General features: G+C 41.4%; 1 protein-coding gene across 5 annotated transcripts in view; it reads left to right on the top strand.

Annotated features, from left to right (window-relative positions):
• The window catches only part of LOC140719642 (calcipressin-2-like), a 126311-nt gene extending 107523 nt beyond the window's left edge, over window positions 1-18788 (top strand). For all 5 annotated transcript variants that reach the window (XM_073034394.1, XM_073034392.1, XM_073034393.1 and 2 more), the window contains 2 exons: window positions 6776-6947; window positions 12767-18788. In XM_073034394.1, coding sequence (XP_072890495.1) covers window positions 6776-6947; window positions 12767-12924 — 330 coding nt within the window. In that variant the 3' untranslated portion in view covers window positions 12925-18788. The remainder of the gene's footprint in view (window positions 1-6775; window positions 6948-12766) is intronic.
• Window positions 18789-21469: the final 2681 nt, after the last annotated feature.

The following is a 21469-nucleotide window of genomic DNA, read 5'->3' as shown; positions in this document are numbered from 1 at the left end:
TTCACTGACTGTTGATTTGGCTATCACTTGCTATCCCTATACCTTGTATCTTCAGTCTCTTTTTTGCTGAAACATATATCCTTTCCCACTCTGTACCCAAAAGGTTGACCTTAGAACTTGATTCATACGAGTGTGTTAACTTTTTGTCAATAGTGAGGACTTATCATTCAGATTCAAATTCCACAATCCGTTTCTGGCATCAGGTTTGCTGAAATTCTGGACTCCACTAGCCAGCACACACAAGATGCTGGAGGAACTCAGCAAGCCAGGCAGCATCTACGGAGGGGAATAAATCGCGACGTTATCAGCCGGGTCCTTTCAATGCTGGATAGGAAGGGGAAAGTAGCCTTGATTAGGTGGTGGTGGGAGGGGAAGGAGCACAATCTGACAGTGGTAGAGGAGGCCAGATGAGGGTGAAGGTAGGTGGGTTGGGGAGTAGGGATGAATTTGGGAGGGGATAGATGGAAGAGGTAAAGAGCTGATAAAGGAACCTAACAGGAGAGGACAAGGGACCATCTCAAAGTTCCTTTTCACTTCAGTACAATTGGTACTTTAAGTGGGAGGTTGATCATTGTTTTCATCCTTTTGAAGTGTTCCTTTGATGAGCATGTTGCTTTCAAGTCTCATTGTCTCTTCCACTTCGTGGTCTACTGAAATTAAATGTAGTTGCTTGCAGTGCTCACACTCAGGTTGGCATCTCCTATTCCCGTGACACAGCTTGCAGTTAACTTCCTTTGTCTCACCTTTCAATTGGGATCATTTTTATTGCTCACCTCCCCCCGCCCATGCACTGGCAACACGACGTTGCTTTGTTTCAACACGTTTTCCATCTGATGCCTACCATCATTCTTCTGAAAATTGTGGCAGAGTAGCATAATATTGTAGCACCAGTGACTCGGGTTCAATTCCGCCATTTTCTGTAAGGAGTACTTACTGTATGTTCTTCGAGTAACTACGTCGGTTTCCTCTGGATGATCTGGTTTCCTCCCACAGTCAATGACGTATGGATTATTTGGTTAATTAGGTGGTGAAGGCTCGTTGGGACCAAAGATAGATAGATACATGTTTCCTACATCTATAAAATAGTGAGCTAGAGTAAGCTGTGGCAAACTTGTCCTCATAACAGAGGTAGACAAAACAAGAGGACATGGATTTGGTGTAAGGGGTAAGGGATTTTGAGGGGGGACTGTTTCACCCAGAGAGTGTGGAGTTCCTGGAATACACTGCCTACGAGAACATTGGAAACACAGTTACTGACACCATTTAGGAATTGTCTCAATGAGCACTTCAAGCACGTAGACATAGAAGAAATCATGCAAGAGGTGCTGAAAGATGGGACTCGTGCAGATGGGTGCCCACTGGTTGATGTAGACACTGTAGGCCGAGTGGAATTTTTCCTTGCTGTGTGACTCGTTGAGTATTCAGGTTATGCTGAGCCCCCGATTCATTCATTTTCCTTCAACACACATTTACTGGCTGTGGTTCTACTCTTTGAAAGAAAATCACTCACAGGCTTGGCTGCTTTTTCCTGAAATGCTGATTCAATTTCCCAAAGAATATCTAAACAGTAGGATTCTAGATTGGAGATTGTACTCTAATGACTAATGTTTTCTTAAGATGTTCCTATATGCTAGACATTGATCCCCACTGGAGATCTTGGTAAGGCAGTTGGCACTGATAAGCCATGGGTTTCTCAGTCATTAATTACTCAGATAGATGACTGATCCTGCCAAATCCTGTGAATTGTAACACCATACGATATGGAAGCAGAAATGGGCCACTTCGTCCTTCGAGTCTGCTCTGCCCGTCATGCCCTGACTAATCAAGAATCTTATCAGCCTCCACCTTAAATATACCCAATGACTTGACCTTCTCACAACAAATTCCACAGATTCACCACTCTCTGGCTAAAGAAATTTCCTCCTCACTTCTATTCTAAAAGGACGCCCCTCTTTACTGAGGCTGTGCCCCCTGGTCTTAGACTCCCCCACCATAGGAAATGTCCTCTCCGCATCCACTCTGTCGAGGCCTTGCATCATTCGATAGGTTTCAATAAGATCACCCCTCAATCTTCTGAATTGCAATGAGTAGAGGCCCAGAGCCATTAATGACAAGACTTCCAATCCTGGCATCATTTTTGTGATCCTCCTTTGATCCCTCTCTAATCATCCATTGTAAATAAAGAATGCTGCTTGACAAGCGATCGTTGAACCATAGTGGAGATGACAGATGTGCACTCTAACATCATAGAACTGCATGCTTCTGTATGTCTGCATCCCTTGCACTCTGCAGGTCTTGCCAGCTTTCTGTTGAAACAGGAGTGGAGTGAGCTTTGGGGAACTACAAGCAGAGAATCCCTGCCACTGGGAACCACACCTACACCTACCACCTTGCCTGGGGATCAGCTAAACACTAATCTATGCATGAACCCAAAGAGATTTCCACACCAACAATATAACCAAGTCAACCGACAGTACTGTGCAATACTGTTAGGCACATATATATAACTGGGGTGCACTGTACTTATGCTGCAAAAATAATAATAATTTCATGACACATGTGAGTGATGATAAACCTGATTCTGATATGGGTCACTGTTGTGGACTGAGAGTGGGAAGGGGGCAGGGAGAGGGAAGTCATGGTTGGGAAAAGGGGAAGGGAGATGGGAGGGAGTGGGAAGCACCAGAGAGACATTCCGTAATGATCAATAAACTAATTGTTTGGCATCAAATGACCTTGCCTGGTGTCTCAGTTCTGGCTGTGTCTGCACCTCCGCCAATCTCCCCTACCACCCCTCCTGTGGCGCTCAACACTCACCATTCCCAACATCCTTTGCTCGCGACGGATTTACAAACTCACTCTCTGCTCCACATTGACAAATACTGTACTGTGCAAAAGTCTTAGGTACCCTAGCTACATACAGTATACGTGTGTGTGTCAGGACCTTTTGTACAGTACTGTACATTTCCACCCAAGTTATTGCATTTCACGAAGGCTGTAAATAAATTAATTTTGGTAAGATTATCTGGTTTAACCTTTAGAAACAGGACTGTTTTTGAGTTAATACTCCCACAGGAGGATATCGTCCAGGATGCGAAAAGAATTTTCCACTTGCTGAGATGTTGAAGAACTGGTTGAGGAAGTGTCCAGAATTCAACTTTAACAATAAACAACGTGGCTTTGAAATGTTGCCCTAGATCACACAGTGAAGTCAGCCAGATATTTATCCCATGTCCTTCTGACTTAACTGAGCAATGCTGTAACTAACCCTCATCTTAAAGAATGTTGATATTAAAAAGGTTTGGCAAGAAGGTAACTGAATCAAAATTACACATCTTTTTTCAAATGTTAAATTCAAGGGCTGCTATTGTTTAAATCATATTTAATATCCTTATGAGCCGTAAGATGGTGCTGGTGAAGTACAGCGATGATTTGCTGGCAGCACACAAAACTATTAACTATTAATCACACTTTATTTTGGTATTGATCACTGTAATCAATAGCCCGTAACTTCCCTTTCGGAGCTGAGCTTTCGAACCACCCGTACGGCCTGGCGTTTTTGCCGTGATAACTGAGATCTCGAAGGTACAGGATGGTTGCGGTGCGGTTGCTACAGGTTGAATCGAGGTGGCAAGGTCCAGGCCCGAGAGCGGGGAACGAGCCAGACCTGAAGCAGTACAGAGTTGAGGTGGTGGGTCCCACCCCCGAAAGTAAGGAACAACCTGCTTTAAGTGCTGTGCCAGATCGAAAGGTTGGGTGTGGGCCGAATTGAACTGGCAGGGCCCAGGTCTGAGAACATATTGGGCCCGAGTGCAAGAGTGAGAAATGACCTGAGGTTTGGCTGATTTAAATGCTGGGGCAGGTTGAAAAGTTCATGGTGTTGGGGCCAGAGGTGAGGGATGGACTGGTTCAGCTCACGGTTCCGTGAGGTTTACTCGTCTCTGCGCCGACCTGAGGCTGTGGCCTGCAACAAACGGGCTGCTGAATCGGCTGCAGTGATGGCTGGCTTTGTGGCTGTTGACTCACTTTCGCGCACTTCAGTTCTGAATGTTATTTGCTTACTTTTATCATTTACATGATTTTGTTCTTTTTCTGCACATTGGGTGTTTGAACGTTTTCCTTTTTAATGGGTTTCTTTGTGTGGTGAAACTAAAGATTGTATATAGTATACATACTTTGATAATAAATGTACTTTGGACTTTATGAGTTCCCTATGTTCAGAAAAGATGCCATGGCTTTGGATTGTAACCTGATCTTCTTATTGTTGTCTTGAAAAATAACTTTTCAAGATCTAACAAGTAGGTGCTTGGAAATGCACAAACCTAGAAATTCTGTCTTTATATTGTTTGCTTGCCCAATCAGATTTTGTAGAAAGTCTTGAATACTAATTGCACAGGGTACACTGTGTGTTGGCAATGCATTCCCAGGAATGAGAAGCAGATCTTATGAGATGAATATATATAGAGGCTCCTGGCCAACTGTGGTCACAATGAACTGTGCACAACTGGTTTTGGCATTACTGTGGAGAAGGTTTTACCCGGTTTGTTGAAGCCTGCTCCAGGTTTATAGCATCTGACATTTCTTAGACCAGTGCCAGAGAATACAAAATGTTTATTGTCATGCAGCTGTCTCTATGGTTGAGGTAAATTTTGAAATATTTTTTTCCACTGCACTTCCATTTCTCTCACTGCAATGAACTTCAAGGCCACTCATTTCCTTCCTGACAGTCCACAACCCTCGATCCCAACTACCCATGGATCAAGTATTCATTATCAGTGATCAATCCTGGACTGAAAGGGCAAGAAAATTATGACTGGTTCATAAATAAAGTTTGCATATCCTTGAATATTAATGACTGAGATGTTCATGAGGTTTAAGGTTACAGTAGGATTTGTTGGGTTTTATTGAAGTTATTTGAAAGTGTGGGTAACATTGAGAACAAGGAGGAAATTATCTTACAATTAGAAAGCAGCTATTTGGGGAAATGTAAGTAAACATTTCTTTTGCAGTTGAGTTTATTGTCACCTGCACAAGTATATTAATCCACAGGGACAAAGAAATTCTTGCAGCAGTAACATACAAGCAGCATTCACAAGTAAAAATCTAAATCTTACACTATTTTTACAAGAAAAACAGTTAGAATTTTAAAAACAGTAAATTTCACATTAGTGCAAAGTTCCTGCCAAGAAATGGTTAAAACTTCAAAATGGAGTTGGTTGGCTTTCGGTTAAGCAAGGGTCGCTGGTGGGGAAATGGTGGTATAGTATTGATTATCTGTAAATTTGATGGGTTAGTAAAAGGGTGAATGGCAAAATCTGTTCATGTGTGGGGGCTTTAGGAGTTGAGGAATTTAGTAACGAGAAAGGTGAAAAATTAACCCAAATATACTCACTTTAAAAAATGTATTTCTTATTGTTATGAATTATACTTTCGGCATGTTTATCTTGCACTTTCATTTGGCTGTTGGGTTTTTCTCCTTTGTAGTTGGTTTGTAGAAATGCATTAAAAAAAATCAATAAAAATGCATTGAAATCAGACAGTGTGTTTCCATAGAAGCTATTGAAGCAGACCATGAAAATAGAGACAAATGCCTTATCGGAGAAGGAAGGGAGCAGGGTATTCAATGTAAATGCAGCTATGATGATTGACCAGTATGAAAGATACACACAAGTCCCTAAGGCCTTATTTGTTCAAGATTCCGAAATAATTGCAATTGCTCTGTTCAAAGAAAAATAATAAGCATTAGGAATTCTTCACAGCTTTTAAATAGGAAAAGTAGCAATGTGATAATGAAAAACTGATTTGCCCTTTATATTTTGGCAACTTTGGGCCAACAACATCTTGGGCTGGTGAAAGTGGCACCAGCAAATAACACGACCACGGGTGACGTCCTAAACAGAGGGTTCACAAAACTACTCCTTGCACTCCTTTTTCTTTCAAATGTTATTCGGCTACTGCTGGAGCCTGTGGCCTACATTTTGACGGTGTGTTTTCGGGCCGATTGAACCATCTGGTGCTTTGCTGTCTCCGAGGAGAGATTTCGGGTGAAAACGTGCGTCCTGGAGGTCAAGAAGCCAAGGGCCTGTGATCGACGCCGTTTCTTGCCAATCTCACCGAGGAAATCGGAATTACCAAAGACAAGAGCAGAAGGCGAGCGGGGCTTCAGCGGCGTCTACCTGCAGGTGACCGGCTTCTCTCTCCCTTTCGTCCGCTGCCTCTGAAGGAAGGTGCCTGCGATCAAGTTCTCTCTCTCTCTCTCTCTCTCCCTCGCTTGATGCTACCAGAGGATGGTGCCGGAGTCCTGGGTCTTGGGCGTGGTGGTTTGAGGATTAGACTCTGTATGATGTGTTTCTGGTTTCTGGTCGTTCCTGTTTCCGTTGCTATTTTGTGCAATTGTGATCGGGTGTGCTGGCCCTGCAGCCTGAAATTAACAAACGACACAGTACTAGATTGAACTGATCTGAATAGGCACGGACTGGTTCGATGATATCTGCATTGCTGTTTTATTTTCTGGGGTGGGGGGGTTTCACTCTTTTTTTGTCATTGTGGGGGTTTTTTTGGGTGTTGGGTGTTCGATTTTTAACTTTGATCTAGGTCCATGGATTTCTTTCTTTGTTTCATGTCTGTCTTTATGAAGATGGATCTCAGGATCGTATACTCCATACTTTGATCATAAATGTACTTTGAGTCTTGAATCTTGCAACTTGACTATCGTACTGCTTCAAGCTGCGTTGGTAACCAGAGTGTCCATGTTGACATTGGTTTTATTTTCCAGGTCCAGAGCCCCCAAGATCAGACCAAGAATGCATACTTGGCCCCGCCTCCACCTGTGAAACAGTTCCTCATCTCCCCTCCTGCCTCTCCGCCAGTGGGGTGGCACCCAATTGAAGATGCCACTCCGACCATTAACTACGACCTGCTGCGCGCAATCGCTACTCTCGGTCCAGGTGGGATATAGCATCGTCTGTACGTTAGCCCTGAGTTTGTGCATGTGTTTATCTGAGCATTTTTTTGTAAGGTTATCCAGATTACTGTGGATGGGCCTTAAATGAATTCTTCACAATAATTGTGATGAAGCAGTTAGTATCATTTTTCCTTCGCTGCTGGGCTAGAACACCCATCCTATAGAGGACTGCTCCCACAAGAGAAAGGTGAGACTGCTCTAAATCTGTACAATTGAATCACCTAATTACAGATAGCACTGAGTGCAATTATGCCCAGGAACTGTGTTGTGTAAAGACCTCACAGTAATGTTTATTGGCCCTTACAACATTGGAATAATAATTTATTTTTGTCTAAATGTATAAGCAAAGATTGCAAATAATGTTTTTGAATGATTGTTGATGACAGTAATTTCTCCCTAAAAAGTACTGTTTGTCTCTCATTACTGGCACTAAACCCACTCTATAATTGGCCCAGGGTGTTGCATTCTTTCTTCAAAATTCATCTCATTTGTTCTGCCTCAGAAATGCATTCTATATTTAGGAGGCAAACTGCATTGACTGATGCTGAACATGGGAGACTCTGCAGATGCTGGAAATCCAAAACAACACACACAGAATGCTGGACGAACTCAGCAGGTCAGGCAGCGTCGATGGAAATGAACAAACAGTCGAGTTTTGGGCCGAGACCCTTCAGGACTGAGAAAGAAGGGGGGTGGAGTGCTGGAATGAAAAGGTGTAGGGAGGGGAAAGAGGCTCACTGGAAGGTGATAGATGCAGCCAGGTGGGTGGGAAAGTAAAGGGCTGGAGAGGAAGGAGTCTGATAGGAGAGAAGAGTGAAGAAAGGAAGGCCATTTATTCTTAACTGTGTATCGCCTCCCCCTGGCCCCCTGGGTCCCCTCCCACTTCCCTTTCTCCAATGGTCCACTTCCTCAACTTATCAGGTTCCTTCCTCTCCAGCCCTTTACCTTTCCCAGCCACCTGGCTTCACCTGTCACCTTCTAGCTAGCCTCTTTCCCCTCCCTCCACCTTTGTATTCTGGTACTTTCCCCCTTCCTTTCCAGTCCTGAAGAATAGACTGATGCTCCTGTTTTATACAGACAGACAGGGATACCTTTTTGATCCCGAGGGAAATTGGGTTTCGTTACAGCTGTGCCAACCAAGAATAGTGAAGAAACATAGCAATATAAAACCATAAATAATTAAATAATAATAAGTTAATCATGCCAAGTGGAAATAAGTCCAGGACCAGCCTATTGGCTCAGGGTGTCTGACACTCCGAGGGAGGAGTTGTAAAGTTTGATGGCCACAGGCAGGAATGACTTCCTATGACGCTTAGTGTTACATCTCGGTGGACTGAGTCTCTGGCTGAATGTACTCCTGTGCCTAACCAGTACATTATGGAGTGGATGGGAGTCGTTGTCCAAGATGGCATGCAACTTGGACAGCATCCTCTTTTCAGACACCACCGTCAGAGAGTCCAGTTCCACCCCCACAACATCACTGTCCTTACAAATGAAAATCAAAATTGCATGATTTCTGTCTGAATTTTCCATGTTATTTCTGATTTGACTGGTCAAGAATCGTAAGGTTTTATTGATTTAGATTGATCTTCATTAAAATCTCCACCCAAGAAGAACCGTTCCAATTTGGATGAGTCCTGAGGTGCATTTAGCTGAGACTAGTTACGTATTGACCTGAATCTGCCATTCTTTCTATTGATATACAGTACTCAGGTCCATTTGCACCAGTGCTCTGCATTTGATTCTTTTGTTTCATTTAGCAGCAGGCAAAATAATTACCACCGTTTTAATAAAAGTGAATGCAATAAACTTTTAAAAGTTAGAGGCAGGATTTTTCAGTGAAGTCCTGGGGTCAGTCTGCGTTTGGCGGATTTCGGTGCCCTCTGCTGGTCCATAATAGCAGATCCCAGTGAAAATATCACTGCTATCTTGAAAGGGGATTCAAAGTTCAAAATAAGTTTATTATCGAAGTACATAAATATCACCATATACAACCTTGATATTCATTTTCTTGTGGGCATACTCAATAAGTCTTTTGAATGATAACCATAACATAATCAATGAAAGACCACCCAGTTAGGCTGTTCAACCACAGTGCAGAAGACAACAAACTGTGCAAATACAAAAAGAAGAAGAAGAAATAAATAAACAAGCAAACAAACAAACAAGCAAGCAATAAATATTGAGAACATGAGATAAAGAGTCTTTGAAAGTAAGTCCATTGGTTGTGGGAACATTTCAATGATGGGGCAAGTGAAGTTGAGTGAAGTTATCCCCTTTGGTTCAAGAGCCTGATGGTTAAGTTTTCTTGAACCTGGTGCTGTGAGTCCTGAGGCTCCTGTACCTTCACCCTGATGGTAGCAGTGAGAAGAGAGCACCTCCTGAATGGTGAGGGTTCCTGATGATGGATGCTGCGTTTCATGTAGTTATGCTCAATAATTGGAAGAGCTTTACCCATGATGGACTGGTCGATATCCACTACTCATATGATATTGTTCACAACTTACTTTGTAGGTAAAAATGCCAATATGTTGTAGTACTTAGAAATTCACTTGGTTAATAACTTGCTTCGAACTTGTGTTACTGGAATCCAGTACCTTGGTTCAAAATTATGTGAATTATGTCAAATGTGTTCAAACAAGCATTATACAGCTTTCTCCTGGGACAACCTGGGCTTCCCAGCACAAGAGTGGACAGGTCTCTATTGGGTGTGTTTTCCCAAAATGGCTGAGGCCAAAGCCAAGATGGCCACAATCTATCTTCTCATCCTTGCCATCCTAACCATCAGACCACCAGCCCCATTGCATTCCCAACCCCAACTATGAAACTGTTCTGATCTGGTATCCAGCTACCTGACATCCAGTTCTGGAAAAGGGTCCTTGTTGGCCCTGCTACAGATGCATAGTGGAGAATATCCTGACTGGTTGCATCACAGCCTGGTGTGGAAACAGCAACATCCATGACAAGAAAAGTCTAGGATAGGTGGTGGATGCAACCCAGTCCATCACAAGAAAAGCCTTCCCCATAATTTAGCACATCAGTAAGGAGACCTGCCAGAAGAAAGCAGCATCCATCATCAAGGACCCCCACCATTCAGGCCTTGCTCTCTTCTCACTGCTGTCATCAGGAAGGAGGTACTGGAGCCTTAGGTCCCACACCACCAGGTTCAGGAGCAGTTATTACCCTTCAACCATCAGGTTCCTGAAACAGAGAGGATAACTTCACTCACCTCAACACTGAACAGATGCCACAACCTGTGGACTCACTTTCAAGGACTCTACAACTCATGTTCTCTATATTGTTTATTTACTTATTTATTATTATTTGTTTTATTTTATATTTGCACTGTATGTCTTCTTTTGCACATTGATTGTCAGTCTTTGCAGTTTTTCATTTTGATTCCATTGTATTTCTTTGTTCTACCATTAATGCCTGTAAGAAAATGAATCTCAGGGTAACGTGGTGAAAGATACGAACTTTGATAATAGGTTTACTTTGAATCTTGAACTTTGCTGTGTGCTCCCAACATTTTCAGTTTTTCTTTTGATATGTTGAATGCTCCCAGGGCAGTTTTAACCTTAGAAAGAAATCTGGTCAGCTGCTGGCTGGAGCCAATGGTAGGAGTGTAAATGTGGTTATCCGCAAATTGAGCCCACTGCACTCTCCAGTAGGACAGGTTATCATCCTGGAACTTTGGCGAATGCTGGATGATTTTAGGGTCTCTACTTCAAGTAACATATGGTTCCAGAGCGTCAAGATTGACAAATGATGAATAAACCAATGAGTTGGAGCTGAACTGAAACATTCATTGTGGCAACTCCTCATTGCTGCAGAGTTATAGCAGATGAATTTCCCCCTGCATCAAAGATTCAAAGTACATTTATTATCGAAGTAAGTATGTAGCATAGAACCCTGAGATTCGTCTTCCCCACAGACAGCCACGAAACAAAGAACCATGGAACCCATTCCGGGGAAAACATCAACCCCCCCCCCCCGCCCCCCCCAACCAGCACTGCACAAAAAAAGAAATCACACAAGCAGCAAAATAAAAAGAAAAAACATATAATAAAAAACATCAAACCACAAAGCCAGCGAAATAGTCCAGGAAAATTCAGTTTCAGCTCAGTTCAGTTCAATCTAGCGCCGTGTTGTTCATTGACTGCAGGCTGCAAAGCCAGTCTGCCCCGATCAAATTCTTCTATCAGATTTAATAAACCAGTGAGTGCTAGATAATGCAGCCACAGATGGGAGTATTCTTGTCATGACTTCCACCTGCTCAAAATTATGCTAAAGCAGCAATTAATTAATTGAAGTAATATATGAATGGATATGGAAATATTACAATTGTATGGCTGGGATAATATGCTAAAGCACAGATAGTGGTAGTCTTACTGCCTGATACGGCGCTAGAGTTTAGAGCAGCAATGACGGTCCTCCACCTATGTCTGTCCTTGGCTATCAAAACCAATCTTGGTTTTGATCTTGGCGGTGTTCAGGACTTCCTTTACCGTGCCGGTAGCTTCCTCTCAGTTTTCACTACTGTCGGTCATGCAAGTCCCAGGTGGAGACTCAGGAATGCCATCGCACACAGATATTGAAGGATCTTCATCGCTGTTTCCGCAACAGTTTTGTTTTACCAGCTAAGTTTGTTAGCCCTGAGCTGAAGCCCCGAACCTGGCGGGCCGTTGGACCACTCTTAGTCTGGCCTCTACCCTTTGACCTGTTTGGCATGGGTGACCCCACCAAGAGTCAAAGGTCAAGGCCCTGACACCAGCCAGCATAGTTCTCTGGGCCACCAAGAGATAGATAAGGAGATCAAGGGTTCCTTCTTTGTCTGAGAGGTTCGTTCAAGATTCTAATCACATTAGGATCAAAGCTGTCCTTGGGTCTCATTGTACATACTTTTGAGCTTTTATATTTTCAGACAGAAAAGGGGAGCAGAGAGAATGACTGGTTGGGAGGAGTCCTTAGTAATATTAGCTGCCTTCCTGAAGCAGCAGGAAGTATAGGCAGAGTCAGTGTACTGGAGGCTGCTGTTCACTGTTGAGACCATAAGACGTGGGAGCAGGGTGAGGCCAACTGGCCCATCGAGTCAGCCCTGCCATTCCGTCATGGCCGATTTATTATCCCTCTCAACCCCATTCTCCTGCCATCGCCCATAACCTTTGACGCCTTTACTAATCGAGAACCTATTAACCTCCGCTTTAAATACACCCAGTGAGTTGGCCTCCACAGCCGTCTGTGGCAGTGAATTCCACAGATTCACCACCATCTGGCTAAAAAAATTCCCCCTACCTCTATTCTAAAGGAACGTTTTCCTATTCTGAGGCTGTACCCTTTGGTCCAAGACTTCCCCACAAGAGGCAACATCCTCTCCACATCCACTCTATCTAGGCCTTTCAATATTCAATAGGTTTCACTGAGATCCCCCGACCTTTTTCTAAACTCCAGTGAGTACAGGCCCAGAGCCATCAAATGCTCCTCACACGTTAACCCTGTCATTCCCAGAATCATTCCTCTGGACCCTCTTGAATGCCAGCCCAGAACCGCTCATGATACTGTACTCCGAGTATGGCCTGACAATGCCTTGTAAGGCTTCAGCTGGGTGACTCCTATCTCAACCCACGAGTATGCATGCTTGTTTGCCATGCCTACCAGAGACTGCTCCGCTGTCACCTGCCGTCATGGAAAAGGTGGAGGATGCATATATTTCCTTCAGAAAGGGAGGAGTAATTTCCAGTTGCTGGTGTGTGAGATTCTCTGTAATGCAACGCCATTGCTCTTCCCTTCTTTGTGCTGCAGGTGAGAAGTACGAGGTCCACGCCGGAACAGAGTGCACTCCGAGTGTTGTCGTCCATATCTGCGAGAGCGAAAATGAAGAGGAAGGCGCAGTCAAGCCGCCAAAACAGAAAATAGTTCAGACCAGGCGACCAGATAGTGTCCCAGCAGGGAAGAAATGAAAGGCCCGACTACCTGACTCCTGTGACCAGATCATTTGCTGCAGCAACAACTCATCAGCTGTCTCTTGTTTTCTTGAGGACTGTTTTTAAAAAAAATAGTTGAAACTTGGGTGACTGCCTGATTAAAGAACAACAGTAAGGACTCCATCATTTGTGGTGTTGAAGCTTTATTTCATTTCCATGCAGAATATTGAAGCTTCAGTGGTATAAGTTGGCTGATAGGGGAATGAAATGGCAAAATGGTGTGTGCATTGCTCCCCCCCCCTTCAAAAAGCTTCAAATCCATAATGCTATTTATTCAGTTTCAGTGCTTGAACAGCACTTCCCAGATGTGGGGTATGTAAATATTGCTATTGTCTCTTACTGAAGTATTGTTATCACTGTTCTTGTATGTGCATGTGTGATTTTGTATGTTATTTTGAACAAATATTGACCACGTTAAAGGGAAGTTAAATACTCTGCCATCTGTGTTCTTCTGAGACTTCTTGCTGAATACATCGTGAGTGACTGGGATGACAGGTATGAGGCAATCTTCGCCCACATCTCCCCCTGCTGTGTCTCCCCCATTCTCTCTGCTCTCCACGCCCACTCCACAACGTTGCAGAGGTGAAATATATAATATTGCTTGCTTTTGAAGTGGAGAAGTTATAAACTTTGTGCCGTTTGTGTTTGCATGTCTTCTGTCTTTGTCTTCTCTAAGGTCAGTTTACTGACTGAAGCAAAAACCAAAAAAAAAGTACGGGAAAGGCATGTCTGTGAGCACTTCAAACTTTATTTACAAGTTGAACCTACACAATGTTTCTCTGTTAAAAAGATAATTGTAATTCCTATTCAAAACCATAGCAATTTAACATGAATGATTTTGACGAGAGGTGACATGCTGAAACATGTCCTACCAGTTTTTACAATTGTCAAAGATAACTCATGTTGCCCGAGAAATTACAAATTCACATTAAATTTTCAGAGCTAACGAACAGATTTTGTTGATAATGAATTACTTGCCACAATGTCACTTACTTTAATAATAAATAAACTTAGAGAAGAATATGTTCAAGTTTCGAAAAGTTCGAAGTAAATTTATTACCAAAGCACATACAGTATGTGCCGATCGGTGGTGTAGTGGCATCTGCACTGGACTTTGAAGGGAGTGGTCCTGGGTTAGAATCCAGCTGGCTCCTTGCACACTCTCCAACCATGCTGGGTTGAAAATCGAGCTAGCAACTCAGCCTCGTTGAGCTAAAGGAACAGCAAGGTTGCTACCCGATGTGCCCCAAGCAGCAGAGCGGAACTAACTAATACACATTATATGTCACCATATAGAACCCTGAGATTTGTTTTCTTGCGAGCACTCACAGACAGCATGGCCTGGGTGGTGGGATCCTTGATGATGGATGCTGCTTTCCTGCGACCGCGCTCCATGCAGGTTTGCTGTTGAGTAACTTCTAGTTAAAAAAAAAACATCGATATTATTGCATCAGAGACTATGAGTTGTTCCAAAAATTGCAACTAAATAACATACATAATGTAACGGTACAGAATTTAATGCTGAAATTTACTAAATTTATGTAATTTGAACATTAAAGAAATGAATGAATTTCTCGACAATGATCTATAGAGTTACATTTACACTGCACTTTGAAGATTTATTAATTTAGTTCTGATAGTGTCACTATGTTTTTTTTCTCCAAATAATTAAGTTGACTGCTTATTAATTAACCATGCCTTCCAGTTGGGTTATTCCTATAACGGATTTATGCCTTAGAAATAATTGCGAAAGATTTGTAAACCTTGTTTCTAGGTTTGTTTAAACATGACATCATATTCCAAATCAAGATTCCTGTCAATAATGAGCTAACCTTTAAAGACAGAGTCTTAAATCAAAGTTCAAAGTAAATTTTGTTATCAGAGTACATACATGTCACTACCATGCTACCCTGAGATTCATTTTCCTGTGGACATACTCAGCAAATCTATAGAACAGCAACTATAACAGGATCAATGAAAGATTAACCAGGGTGCAGAAGATGACAATCTGTGCAAAAGCAAATATAAATAAATAGCAATAAATAACAAGGACATGAAATAATAAAGTAAAGAGAGTCCTTAAAGTGAGATCATTGGTTGGGGGAACATCTCAATGGATGGGCAAGTGAGTGTAGTTATCCCCTTTTGTTCAAGTGCCTGATGGTTGAGGGGTAGTAACTGTTCTTGAACCTGGTGGTGCGAGTCCTGAGGCTCTTGTACCTTCTACCTGGTCGCAAGAGTGAGAAAAGCTTGTGGCCACTACTGCCAGTAGAAGGTACAAGAACATCACCTCTGACCTTTAAATTACTACTAAGGTTTAAGGTTTTAACAAACATATTAAATGAGTAACTCTTGATGGTCAGATTGCACAAGGTATTGCAACCATAAATTTCATTCCCTTGATGCAGAGTGGAATTGGTTTGTCACAATACCTGTATTATTCCACAGTAAGACTACTAAATGCACTAAGCACAAGAAGAAAGTGCCACATTCTTCTACATTACTATATATTGGAGAAACCTTATATTGCATTCCTATCAAAATTTAATCATCAAGAAAATTGGCAGAGCCTGATCAGATGCCTAAATGTAAAGGGGCATTCATTGCAAAGCAAACTGACATAATCTGATTTGCTAATACTCAGCAAATCTATAGAACAGGATCTCTAAATAAGATCAATGAACAACAAACTCTGCAAATGCAAATATAAATAAATAGCAATAAATAACAAGGGCATGAAATAACAAGATAATAGAGTCCTTAAAATGAGATCATTGGTTGTCGGAACACTAGAAATAGATTGAGTGTAGTTGTCCTTTTTTGTTCAACAGCCTGATGGTTGAGGGGTAGTAACTGTTCTTGAACCTGATGGTGTGGGTCCTGAGGCTCCTGTACCTTCTATCTTGATGGCAGCAGCAAGAAAAGAGCACGGCCTGGGTGGATTTTTGATGATGGATGCTGCTTTTCTACGGCAACGTTTCATGTAGATGTGCTCAAAAGTTAGGAGGGTTTTACCTGTGAAACACTGCGCTGAATCCACTAGCTTTTGTAGGATTTTCCACTCGAAGGCATTGGTGTTCCCATACCAGGCTGTAACGCAGCCTTTCCACCTCTCAGCTATAGAAGTTTGCCAAGGTTTTTGATGACATGCTTCATCTCCGCAAACTCCTAAGGAAGCAGGGGTGCTGTCATGCTTTCTTTGCAAAAATAGTAATTGGAAGAAAATCAATAGTAATAGTAATTGGGAGAAAAATTAACACAAGCTAATAAATGTCAATTGAACAAAGCTTATTGGTGTATTTTGTCTTTCTCTGTTGCTTCTTGCAGAAAAATGTTTGTTGAAAACATTTGACACAGTACATTCCATTACTTTAACCTGCTTCATGCTACATGACAGAGATGACAATGCTACAATAATGTAACAGTTCCTTTAACATAAAGCAACATAAAGAAATAAAAGTTTTAATCAGTTTAACCCCACTCTTCCAAAGAGTCCCAAGAATGACAGACTACTCGGCAAAACTAAGAGTGCCAGAGAGCACAATATAAGGATACTCTTGCTGAGCACAATGATACAGAATCAGGGACCACATAAAGGTTATGGTTAAAATATTCCTGCATTTTATTTGCTTTTGCTTGTACAAGCGACAGTAACCAACCAATATATCACAATAAAACTACCTCAAATATAATCTTCTTGTTGCTAGGTCCCCTAGGCTCTCAGGTGCCTATTATAGCCTTTTACTAATTTCTAAAGTAGGAGAGTTCAGATATTTTCCTTTTAAAAATTGCTGTTGTCCAGCTTGTCTTCAAGTCACGCAAATTTCCAACTGATAGCAGAAAGGAGGAGAATGTGTTATTCTTTAAGTTTGGGACAGTACTACAGGGCAGAGGATTTTTTAGAATGGGAAGTGTCAAAATCATCAGGCAACAATTTAGGGATACATTGGAATCCATGATTTTTCTCTGTGCAAAATGCAGCAATAGAAGTTTCATAAACAGGAGAAAATCTGCCGATGCTGGAAATCCAAAGCAACTCGCACAAAATGCTGGAGGAACTCAGCAGGTCAGGCAGCATCTATAGAAAAGAGTAAAACTGGTAGCGTTTCAGGCCGAGACCTTTCTTCAGGACTGATGAATGGTCTCAGCTGAAACATCGACTGTTTAATCTTTTCCATAGGTGCTGCCTGACCTGGTGAGTTCCTCCAGCATTTTGTGTGTGATGCAGTAGCAGGAATTATGCCCGATAACATCTACAGCAGCAGAGGGCAGTATATCTGTGCATCTTAATAAACTTTCGCAAGTGCAACACTGCCCCATTCTGAAGAAGATTAAAGAAAAAAACACCTTTATGTTGAAAAAATCCTGTTCCCCAGATCACCATAAGAAGCAGGTCAATAAATAGCATCTACAGTATGTGTTTGAAATATAAGCGTTGTCATGGACAGGGATCTCTGTTAAATCATTCCCTTGCAGAAGGCTGTGTTCTGTTGGAAAATACAGTTTGTGACAATATATCCCATTAGATGAACGACTAGAAATTGCTATCTACTGATGTATATTCCTCAGCTGTTTTGTAACAGGATATTTTGTGTGGATGAGGAATTATACAAAAATGTTAACATTTTTTGTATATTTGTGTGTATGAATATAAACATGAGAGATTCTGCAGATGCTGAAAATCCAAAGTGACACACACAAAATGCCGGAGGAACCCAGCAGGTCAGGCAGCAGCTATGGAAATGTATAGATAGCCAAAACGTTGACTATCTTTTTGTTTCCGTAGATGCTGCCTGACCTGCTGAGTTCCTCCAGTGTTTTGTGTGTGTTGCTAAGTATCTATATACTTTAAGTCTAAAATTTCACTTTATCGCCTCAAATTGAGATCTAACTTCCATATCCATTCCTGTTCAGACCACTTAATGCTGTACTCATATGATTAGATTATATGTGATATTTGTTTTTTCAATTTATTGATGATGATCACACATCGTGGGATATGTTTTTTTTCAAAGTACTTTAGAAACTCATATATAAGTGATGGATGCTCATGTGGAACAAATTTGTCCCATTCTCCCATTTTGAAAATATTCATGAGAATTAAGCCTCACTATTTTCAAACTCTTTACCGACCTAAAATAAAGTCTCTAAATTCAACATTTAACCATGTAAAAATATTGTGCGAATGTAAATATTAAGGAGGAAAATAAAATATTAATTGTATACTTTCCATTTGCTATTCAGACTTGAGAATGCCACAACTTTAACTGATTATTAATTGCTTAAAGTATAATGAAGTATCATAGCATTTTGAACTTTGTATACTAAAAACTCAAGTCTAAATGCTTATATTAGAAGCACTTTTATGTCATTTTTTATTGTTGCAGACACATACAACTCTTAATACTGGGGTCAGGACATTGATTTTAATGTATGGATTTCTGGGTGTGATTTGTCTATCATCATCCTCACACTGAGGACAAGAGCAAATAATAATTCACCAAATCCACCGATATAGCCTAATAGGGAGAAAAGTTTCAGTTTCATCATCTCTTATGCTTACCATGCATGTGTGCATGTCTGTTACAAAAAGATGGATTACTTTGAAGTTATGATCAGTGGCATAAATAAGCGGTACATGAGCTGCCTAGCAGGCTCTAACTACCTTGACGAACAAGCGGGATGTACTAGTTCCCATTTAAGCTGACATTTGAAAAAATAATGATGAAACTATAATAAAGATGTGATTTCATGCTGTAACTGACAAGTACTGTTTAGGTTTTAGAGTGCATGCAAGTATACATTTTTGCCCTCTTAATAAAGCTCTTATGCTAAATTGCTTCAGTAATCTTTTGAATAATCGGTCACCTACTGCAGTATTCCCCTGGCTGACAGCCGAACATTGGTTTTAAATATATAAACATATATGAACTCTGTAATCATTTGCAATTTGCCTGGGTTTTCTGAGAGTTTAATATCAATGTTGTTAATAGCATAAATCTATTAACCTAATAGCAGTATAGTTTTTCATTTTGCAACAGTTTGTGTTTGGAAGAAACGAATATATGAAAAAGTTTCAGATAGCAGAAGTTTGTGTGGATAATATGTTTGTGTAGCTGAAACTTGTAACACTCAGGAGTTCTGCATCCCTTATCTTTCTCAGACAACAGCAGAAGCTTGCTATTACTACAAAGATGTAATTGTATTTACATTAGATAATGTTTCTACAGTACACGTCCCACTCACGTATAATAGATATTCTGCAATTTTAAAATGACCTTAGTGCACCATAATAACTGCTCCTAGGTTTAAAGTTTTGAATACAATTTAAAGCTGGATCTATGGCACATACTGCTTATTTGTTTCTGATTTACCATGAATCTGAGTCTGTTCAGAATCAGAATCAGGTCTTAAATCACCGGCATATGTTGTTAAATTTGTTGTCTTTTCAGCAGTAGGACAATGCAATACATAATGATAGAGAAAACACAAGAATTACAGTAAGCTACAGTATATATAAAATTATATATATTATGGTGATTCCTTTGTCAGAAGAACAGAGACGAGGTTCTGAGGGTGTGATAGAGACACCCAGATGGTTTGTTGTCACCCTGGTGCCAGGAATAGGGATGTCTCGGATCATGTCCATGGTATTCTCAAGGGTGAGGGTAAGCAACCAGAAGTCTTGAAACATATTGGCACCAATGACATAGGTAAACAAGGCGAGAAGGTCCTGAAGAGAGATTTTAGGGAGCTAGGTAGAAAGCTGAGAAACAGGACCGCCAGGGTAGAAAATCTCTAGATTGCTGCTTGTGCCACATGCCAGTGAGGGTAAAATAGAATGATTTGGCAGGTGAATGCGTGGCTGAGGAACTGGTGCAGGGGGCAGGGGTTCAGATTTATGGATCATTAGGATCTCTTCTGGGGAAGGAATGACCTGTACTAAAGGGACAGGTTACACCTGAACCCGAGGAGGTCCAATATCCTTGCGGACAGGTTACCTAGAGATGTTTGGGTGGGTTTAAACTAATTTGGCAGGGGGTATGGGAACTGGAGTGATAGTGCTCAAGATGAAGTAGTTGGGTTACAAACAGAGACAATGTGTAGTGAGATTCCTAGCAAGGAGAGGCTATCATAGTCAACTGGATGAGTTGCAATGTAAAAGGCAGACAAAATGGAAAACGGTGAATACAGGACTAAAGATGTTATATTTGAATGCATGCAGTATATGAAATAAGGTCAATGAACTTGCAGCACAGTTACAGATTGGCAAGTATGATGTTGTGGGCATGCCTGAAAAATGATTATAGCTGGGAGCTTGATGACCAAGGATACACATTGTATCAAATGGACAGGCAGGAAGGCAGGGGCTGCATTGGTAAAAATGGAAATTAAATCATTAGAGGTGACATAGGGTCAGAAGATGTTGAATCGTTGTGGATAGAGCTAAGGAACTGCAAGGGTAAAAAGACACTGATGGGAGTTGTATACAGAACCCCAAACAGTAGTAAGGATGTGGTCTACAAGTTACAACAGGAGATGGTAAATGCATGCCAAAAGGGCAATGTTACAATAGTCATGGGGGATTTCAATATGCAGGTAGATTGGAAAAATCAGGTTGGTGCGAGATTCCAAGATGAGGAATTTCTAGAATGCATATGAGATGGCTTTTTCAAGCAGCTAATGGTTGAGCCCACTAGGGCATCAGCTGTTCTGGATTGGGTGTTGTGCAATGATCTTGAATTGATTTGAGAGCTTAGGGTAAGAGAACCCTTGGGGAAAGTGATCATAATATGATCAAATTCACCCTGAAATTTGAGAAAGAGAAGCTAAAGTCAGATGTATCCGTGTTACAGAGGAGTAAAAGAAATTACAGAGACATGAGAGAGGAGTTGGCCAGAATTGTTTGGAAAAGAACACTGGCAGGGATGATGGCAGAGCAGCAATGGCTGGAATTTCTGGAAGCAATTTGGAAGGCACAGGATATATACATTCCAAAGAGGAAGAAGTATTCTAAAGGAAAGATAACACAACCATGACCAACAAGAGAAGTCAAAGCCAACATAAAAGCCAAAGAGAGGGCATACTGTAGAGCAAAAATTAGTGGGAAGTTAGGAAATTAGGAAGATTTTAAGTACCAACAGAAGGCAACTAAAAATGTCATTAAGAAGGTAAAGATGGAATATGAAAGTAAGCTAGCCAATAGTACTAAAGAGGATACCAAAAGTTTCTTCAAATATATGAAGTGTTTAAGAGAGGTGGAAGTGGATATCGGACTGCTGGAGAATGATGCTGGAGAGGTAGTAATGGGCGGACAAGGAAATGGAAGATGAACTAAATAAGTATTTTTCATCAGTCTTCACAGATGAAGACACTAACAGTATGAAAGAAGTTTCAGGTGGCAGAGGTCATGAAGTGTGTGAAGTTACCATTACTAGAGGGAAGGTTCTCGGGAAACTGAAAGATCTGAAGGTAGTTAAGTCACCTGGACCAGATGGTGTACACCCAAGGGTTCTGAAAG

The sequence above is a fragment of the Hemitrygon akajei genome, chromosome 32 (assembly GCF_048418815.1).
Source record: "Hemitrygon akajei chromosome 32, sHemAka1.3, whole genome shotgun sequence".
NCBI classification, from domain to species: Eukaryota; Metazoa; Chordata; class Chondrichthyes; order Myliobatiformes; family Dasyatidae; genus Hemitrygon; species Hemitrygon akajei.
This window is presented reverse-complemented; position numbering and strand designations above follow the sequence as displayed.